The 7,563-nt window shown below is 46.1% G+C and overlaps 3 protein-coding genes across 3 annotated transcripts; 1 reads left to right on the top strand and 2 right to left on the bottom strand.

Moving 5' to 3' along the window:
• Nucleotides 1-139: 139 nt before the first annotated feature.
• Nucleotides 140-2,557, top strand: LOC130713365 (serine/threonine-protein phosphatase 7 long form homolog). The gene is made up of 3 exons (XM_057563137.1): nt 140-1,172; nt 1,257-2,017; nt 2,110-2,557. The coding sequence occupies exons 1-3, from the start codon at nt 140-142 to the stop codon at nt 2,443-2,445; spliced, it is 2,130 nt and encodes a 709-aa protein (XP_057419120.1). The 3' UTR covers nt 2,446-2,557.
• A 1,119-nt stretch (nt 2,558-3,676) lies between these two features.
• On the bottom strand, nt 3,677-7,501 carry LOC130711271 (protein FAR1-RELATED SEQUENCE 4-like). Its single transcript, XM_057560817.1, has 5 exons — nt 7,120-7,501; nt 5,488-6,893; nt 5,087-5,397; nt 4,142-5,004; nt 3,677-4,036 (listed from the first exon to the last, which is right to left on the bottom strand). Exons 2-3 carry the CDS (start codon nt 6,777-6,779, stop codon nt 5,133-5,135), a joined length of 1,557 nt encoding a protein of 518 aa, XP_057416800.1. The 5' UTR covers nt 6,780-6,893; nt 7,120-7,501; the 3' UTR covers nt 3,677-4,036; nt 4,142-5,004; nt 5,087-5,132.
• On the bottom strand, nt 3,851-4,477 carry LOC130713366 (uncharacterized). Its single transcript, XM_057563138.1, has 2 exons — nt 4,142-4,477; nt 3,851-4,036 (listed from the first exon to the last, which is right to left on the bottom strand). The coding sequence occupies exons 1-2, from the start codon at nt 4,475-4,477 to the stop codon at nt 3,851-3,853; spliced, it is 522 nt and encodes a 173-aa protein (XP_057419121.1).
• Nucleotides 7,502-7,563: the final 62 nt, after the last annotated feature.

Here is a 7,563-nt window from a genome sequence, read left to right on the forward strand (position 1 = left end):
GTGTTGATGCTATATGAGAGATGTTTGTTTCTATATGAGAGATGTTTGTTGCTATATGAGAGATGTTTGTACAAGTTGTAACTGTTAAAGTTGTTCAAGTTGTAATTTGATGTTAAATTTGTTTGCTTTTCATAGGAGAATGAAGGGCGGGAGGAAGAGGTCTCGATCTTCTACAGTCGATGATGCAGAGGATCGCCACGAGCGCTTGCATGCTTCTACGCGGCGCGGCGACCATCGAGCAGCTAGTCAGGCGGTTGAGGCTTCGGCCCCGTCTCCGTCTCCGTCTGCTACTCCGGCCGGGGCTCCGTCTCCGTGTCCGTCTGCTACACCTCTGTCAGGTGGTCCATCTACTACAGCTCCGTCAGGTACTCCGGCTGAGCCTCAGCCTCATCCTACTCCGGTCTCTCCGATGGTTGAGTTACCTCTTGAGGAGACATCTGGCGAGCAGTCTTCTTCGGAGCCCAGTGGCGAGGAGTCTGCTTCTGAGACTGCTTCTGAGGCCAGTGGTGAGGAGGAGGAGCCTCTTATTCTCCAGGAGGAGATTGATGCTGTTGATGTTGTGCCAGATGTGGTGCCAGAGGGCGGTGTAGAGGGCGGTGCAGATGACGACCTCATCCAGAGGGTGGCACCGTTTCCCGGGGGGCCTGAGGATCTGTCGCTTCTTGCGCATCATCCTGACCACAAGGCTCCTTGGACGTGGCAGGCACTTCTTCGCACAGACCCGCGGTACGTGGACCGTCGGACATTGAGGGTGGCCACTGTTGGGGGGAAGGTATGGAACCTCCCCTGTGATGGCGATTCAGAGGCCCACACAGCTGTGCGACAGCTGCTGCAGCAGACGGGTTTGTATCACCTGCCTTGGTGCGGGTTACCGGAGACAGACCCAGCTGTCGTACTGGCCCTTGTTGAGAGATGGCATGAGGAGACGAGTAGCTTCCACATGCCGTTCGGGGAGATGACTATCACCCTGGACGATGTGTCGGCTATTCTCCATCTTCCCACAGGGTCGAGGTTCTACACTCCGGGCAGAGGGGAGCGAGACGAGGTTGCAGCGCTCTGCGCCCAGCTCCTGGGAGGATCTGTTGCTGCTTATCTGGCTGAGTTTGAGGCGGCGGGTGGCCAGAACATTCGGTTCATTACTTTGAAGACCATGTACACGTCTGCTATGGATGGTATGTCTTAATAATTACTTTATTAAGTTGTATTTATTTTTAGAGTATTATTAATAACTGTTAACTTAATTCATTTCATTGTAGGGGGACGCTATGAGGATGCTGCTAGGATCTGGCTGGTGAACCAGCTTGGTGCCACCCTCTTTGCCAGCAAGAGTGGTGGTTACCACACTACTGTCTACTGGATCGGGATGCTTGAGGACCTCGGTCGCGTGTCAGAGTACGCGTGGGGTGCGATTGCGCTGGCTTCGTTGTACGAACAGCTGAGTCGTGCTTCCCGCAGGAAGACAGCGCAGATCGGTGGGTTCACCTCCCTCGTGCTGTCATGGGCGTATGAGTACATATCCAGCAGCGTCATTATCAGGACGGAGGTCCCCGGCTACACACAGGACCAGCCTAGGGCGCAGCGGTGGTCCACGTCTCGGATCGCGCATTCCGGACTCGATGAGAGACGGGTCATGCTCGATGAGCTTACAGTAGATGATATCACATGGACCCCTTTTGAGGACCATCGAGATGTTCGACCGCGGGATCCCAGGGCCCTCTATTCCGGCTACATCCGGACACCTTACGGCCGGTCTGTGAGCCTACATCTACCAGAGCGGGTTATGCGCCAGTTTGGCTTCATACAGGACATCCCTCGACACCCCTCTGAGATCCAGACGACGGGGTCCCTTGCTGAGACCGCAGATGCTGCCTATGCTGAGTTTGAGCCGCACCTCCGCCCTCAGGGGATACCTGCTACATATCCGGGAGAGGCGGTGGAGGGTTACATGAGGTGGTATAGCAGAGTGTCACATGTGTTCATCATCCCTGAGGATAGGAGGGAGGAGCTTAGTGCCGTGGTAAGTTTGGATTCTAAACTTGTATATTATTTTTATTCATTCAATTGTGATTTTTGTTAATGAAATTATTTTTGTATATTATTTTTATGCAGTCTGCCATACGTAGGAGTGTGGAGTTGTTGGAGCAGTCCCTGGAGGTGCCAGGTGCTTATGCTCCAGGGACACAGCCCCGGATCCTCACGGAGAGGGCGCTCGATCTCTTTCGACGGAGTTCCTTCGTTGGTACCCAGGGAGTTGCCTTTTCTGCTATTCGAGGAGCCGCAGCTGCGGGAGGCAGAGCTCGTGGAGGCAGAGCTCGTGGAGGCAGACCCCGTGGAGGCGGAGCTCGTGGAGGCAGAGCTCGTCGAGAGGGTGATCCTGGAGAGGGTGTTCGTGGAGGTCGAGCTCGTGGACCCAGAGGTCGCAGGGGGCGGGGTCGGGGAGAGTGATTTTATTACACTTGTTATGTGGGATCCATTATTATGTATATGTTAGGACTTTTTATGTTATGTTATGACTCTTTCCTCGTTTTATTTGCATGTGTTATATTTTTAGTCTTAATATTATGACTCTTATAATGAAAAAAACAGAAACAACGACAACATATAAATAATTCAAAGCATGTAGTAATCCATGACAATAAGTTAAACGGTTACACAACCAAATTAAACATAAGCAACACCGAAAACAAAATTATTCCTCTGTGATATCGATGAAGTCATGGGGTCCGCAATCTTTTGGGAATACCTTCACTAGGTTGGGCAATGTTATATTAAGATAACAAACAGTTCCTCTAGGTGCAAACACAGCAACCTGCAAGTGAAATGTATACTTTAATTAAACCATGCTTAACTGTCCAAAAAATGAAGCAAGTTTCATGTTTAGGTTTCAGACCTTTTGGAGAACGAGAACAGATCCAACAGTTATGTCATTCGCAAATTCACTGTGAGTAAATGCCTTGCGGTGGATGCTAGCATCAACGGCACCCGTGGGGTCCTAAATTTTTGAAATCGTTTGAGAAGTAAATTAGAACGGTTAGTCAAGGGGGACAAAAAACAAGGCCTTACAAATTCCAAACTCAAGACATACCTTGAGGGTAACTTTCGCATCTCCAAATCCATTGGGAGTGCAAGATTTGATAACAGCAACAACATTCTCCACCCTCTCAACGTTCGCTGTCAGAGAGCCCAGCGGAGTGGCTATTCCCCACTCTTGCAGGGCTGATAGCCAAGCATGTGAGTTGAAATCTGGATCGGTTTCGGTTGATCCATGATCTAGCACACGCCTCACGATTTCCTGGGTCGGAATGAGTGGTGTGTTCGGGGTGGATCTACGGGCATACATGGCAGCCTGGATGGCGCCAGCCGGGCCAGGAATGAGAGGACGAGAGCTGCCAGAGTTGTTGCTTTGACCTTTGCAATGGCGGAGGAATGGATTTGGGTCTTGTTCCATTGTGTAGAATGAGGAGTAAGAAGAAGAGTCAAGACACAATAGACAGGAAGATGAGGAATGAAGAGTGAGAAGAAGAGGCAAGACACAACATAGATTTATAGCTCAGGAGTGCGGTCAAAACATTTAAGGTGTACTGGTGGATGGTAGAAGAGTGGTTGGGGCTGGTGGTTGAGAGTAATGTCAGGGTTGGTGGTGGAGGGTAATGAAAATGAAAATGACAAGAGTACATCAAATTAACATTACCAAAAGTACATCAAATTAACATTACCAAAAGTACACGCATGAACCTGCCAATCTACGATGATGTCTAGGTTTTCATCATTAACAACAACCTGTGATAAGGGCCACATTCTACCAAATTACAGAGAGTTTACAAATTAATATTACACAATATAATAACATTCAATCTGTGGTGATGTCCACATAGTCCGCATGACCACTAAAAGCACCAAGCCAAGCATGGAATTGTGCATCATACATGTCTAAACGTGGACGATATAGGTTCCTCCAGTATTTGGAGGCAAGATCAGCGTGCCAATCCCACTGGGGAGCAATAGTCGGCATAGGATGTCCAGCAGTTAATTGGAGCTGCATTTTAGAGAATAACCATAAAATTAGATAACTTCCACATACAAAAATTAATCGACAAGCTAGTAGGCAACTAAAATATTAGTGTATTTGGTCAAAATATACCTGTACCCAGTGATTTATCACATGTCCAATAGCTATAACAGAATGCTCATCTCGTGGGCCGGCTCCTATCAGTGGAAAGTATGTGTTACAACCCATAGAGGATAAGGATACGAGAACCAATTGGTACTTTGTGGCAACAAGGTATCCCATCTCTGGCAGTTGAAACCATTTGTCAGGGGTGGCCGGGTCACCAATAGGAAGAGTGAGACGATTATGTAAGGCATTAACAACATCTGTGCCCCACATCCTATTATACATTAACACATTGGTCTCAAGTTCTTGTATCAATGTAGCCCTAACCCAAGGCCAACCGTCCTGACCGGCGGAATGCCCCATTAATGTAGCAATGGATTTATAGCCACAGTTACCATCATCCTCAACATCTGTAATTGTGCCAATATATGGATGGAGAAAGGCTGGAAAGTTACACATGAAATGGCTTGTCTCAGACTTCTTCACACGCTTCTTCCTCTTTGCTGGTTGTGAAGACTTCTTTTCCTCTTTAATCTTCTTGTCAGTAAGTTCAAACGCTGAAGGATCACGAGTCAAGGATCCTATTGCTCGACCCTTGGGTTGTTTGCTCTCCTTCAACTTAGGAGTGCGGTTGGACTTTATCCGAAGCTCAGGAGTACATAGTGTACTCCTTTCAGGACAATATATCGCTTGAAGCTTCCTCCTTACCATACTCTGCCCTCCAGTATCCAAAGAATGGAAATAACGTGTCAGTGCCTCAACTTCTGGGTGCATCTCTCCATGGTTTAGTCCGCAAATATCTGAGCTGCCAGTATCTACAACAGGTACATGCTCCCAACTTAGGCTCTTCCAGAATGGATGAATGGCCTCGTACGGAATCCTCTCATAATCTGCAAGTTCACAGACATGTTACATTGAATCACAAATATAAATAATTGGAAGTAGTTGAGAGGAGAGTGGTTGACCGGTAACCTGCAAGTTGACAACCGCAAGGTAGTCCATGAGTCTCTCTCAATAATCAATCGCATCTGCCGCCGGAGGCTCGCATTCTTGTCAGTTCAGCATCAATGAGTTTCAGGCATTTGATTGACACAAATCCCCTAATATTTGTGTAGAAAGGGGTCTTGAAAAGGTGATCAATTTTATTCATACTGCGCTCAAACGATGCTACTATCTCAGTGTGGCGATTGGTGGTCAAACTATGCGACGCATCCCATGATGTGGCCAGGTCACCCTTACTGTTCCGCAACATCAACTTCAAGCTGGCATGTGCACCTTCAGCCCTGCAAACCAACAACGCACATGTAAGAATTAATACTGTAATAATCTATGAAATGAAATACATATAACAAGTCATAACATAATTTTTGTACCTGTTACTTGTTGTTGTTCCAAAATGCATCACATGATTTGTCCATGCCTTGGCAAATTTCTGCTTGTGGACCAACCATGTAGTAGAACAATAAGTGGCAAATTTCAACTTGTGTTTATGCTTGCACATGTTAAACAATTCAATCCAATGAGCTTCAAATTCTGGAACTGTTGGAGCATCTACCAATTCGGCCCACTTGTCCATAACCTCTTGAGCAAAATCATCCGTGCCAACATACTCTTTGCACTTTGCCAAAACACACTTGTTGATGTGCCACAAGCATAGTAAATGGGTGGTGGTGGGAAGGCTTTGTGAAGCAGCACTCAATAAAGCAAGATCTCTGTCCGTCACAATCACTCTAGGCAACCTGGATTGGTCGGAAATCAGAGACTTCATACACTCCAATGCCCAAATGTAGTCCTCTGTGGTCTCACTGCCAATGTAACAGAATGCTATTGAGTATGTTTTATCCGTGGAGGTCAGGCCAACAATCTCGAGCAAGGGTAGTTTGTATTTGCTGGTCTTGTATGTGCAATCCATGATCACTACATATGGGAATGTGTTGAAAAGTTTGACGGCATTCGGATAAGCCCAAAATATATCTCTAATCACTTCCGATCCGGGTTCATTTCGTTCGAAGTGAACATACTTCTCACCGTCCAACTTCTTCAACAAGTATTGTATCTCTGTCAGTGACCCACGAACGGATTGTCTGAACCGCTTGCAAACACCATAAATTTGTTGGATGGTAGTCAAGTTTGAAGGATCTTTTTCCTTCAAGGACGCCAACATCTTTCTAGGTGGAACCCAAGTCTTAGCCTGATTTATCACGTCCTCCTTCGCCTCACTATTCAGTCTACCAGCGTAATTGTGGCCAACTAGTGACTCAGCTGCGAGATGGATGTGTCTACCGTCCATCACCTTCAACCACCAACCTTTATCATCTTTCGTACGTCGTCCTTTTAGCCTAAAAGGACAACCTGTCTTTTGTGTTGACGTTCCTTCAACAAGATCCGGTTCTCTGTAGGGAATATACGCACCATGCTTCTCACACCCCAGAATGACATATTCTTTTCTTCCCTTCGCACCACTATCAGACTTTGTTGTCACCAAAACAAAATTATTTGCCATAGAAATGTCGCGAACCCATTTCATAAGATCATCTTTCAAAGGGAAACGCTGTTTCAGGATAAACAAGGCATAAGGCATAAAACAAGGCATAAACAAAGCAAACAAAGCATGCAAAAATTTGTGCAATGAGTACCTGATCAGTATGATACAAATGAGAGACATCTATAGATATAATCGGAGGTTCAGCTAGTGATGGTTGCTCCTCTGGATTATCATTTTCCAATCCAGCAGCATGTATCAATTGTGATTCACCAAAGAAAAATGACTCTGTCATCCCTGGAACAAAAACGGTAAATCAATAACCGACCCTATAACGGTAAATCAAATTCCGACCCCATAACGGTAAATCAAATTCCGGTACTATAACGGTAAATCATTTACCGATTCAGTTCACGATTCAGCAGCCTAAATTACCAACTTAACTAACTAAACTAACTACTTAAACTAACAACTAACTACTTAAACTAACTATAAATAAAGTACCAAAGCTAACAACACTTACCAGAAGTTAAAAGCTTTCCCTTGGTGGTGGTGGTGTTGGTGGTGGTGGTGGTGGAAATGTGGAGATGGTGGTGGTGGTGGGAAGGTGAAATGTGAGGGAGGAGTGGAGTAATGGAGAATAAGGTAGTTTGGGCGAGTTATGGGGGGCTGGTGGGGGGTTGTTGGAGGGAGGAGTAATGGTGGAGGGGTTGGTAGAGGGAGGAGTAATGGTGAAAAGGTGATCAAACTTCCAGATTACAAATCGGTAAATGATATACCGATACAATATTAGAATCGGTTAATTATTAACCGATATTGTTCTTCGTGTTCTGGGTAATGGGATGAAGGTGTTCATACTGAGGAACAATAACGGTAAATGATTTACCGATTGGTATTTTGACATCGGCAAATCATTTACCAATGGGTAGTTTTGGAATAAAAAAAAAATGCTGGGGCGCGTAGCCTA

This window comes from Lotus japonicus, chromosome 4 (genome assembly GCF_012489685.1).
Source record: "Lotus japonicus ecotype B-129 chromosome 4, LjGifu_v1.2".
NCBI classification, from domain to species: domain Eukaryota; kingdom Viridiplantae; phylum Streptophyta; class Magnoliopsida; order Fabales; family Fabaceae; genus Lotus; species Lotus japonicus.

Excerpts from the sequence above, each read along its gene's own strand:
- LOC130713365 (XM_057563137.1), top strand. The coding sequence starts at position 140 with ATGAAGGGCGGGAGGAAGAGGTCTCGATCTTCTACAGTCGATGATGCA. Across the intron at positions 1,173-1,256 it reads GTACACGTCTGCTATGGATG|GGGGACGCTATGAGGATGCT; the intron begins GTATGTCTTAAT and ends ATTTCATTGTAG. Across the intron at positions 2,018-2,109 it reads GGGAGGAGCTTAGTGCCGTG|TCTGCCATACGTAGGAGTGT; the intron begins GTAAGTTTGGAT and ends ATTTTTATGCAG.
- LOC130711271 (XM_057560817.1), bottom strand. The coding sequence starts at position 6,779 with ATGTCTCTCATTTGTATCATACTGATCAGGTACTCATTGCACAAATTT. Across the intron at positions 5,398-5,487 it reads GGAACAACAACAAGTAACAG|GGCTGAAGGTGCACATGCCA; the intron begins GTACAAAAATTA and ends GTTGGTTTGCAG.
- LOC130713366 (XM_057563138.1), bottom strand. The coding sequence starts at position 4,477 with ATGGGGCATTCCGCCGGTCAGGACGGTTGGCCTTGGGTTAGGGCTACA. Across the intron at positions 4,037-4,141 it reads TGATAAATCACTGGGTACAG|CTCCAATTAACTGCTGGACA; the intron begins GTATATTTTGAC and ends TCTAAAATGCAG.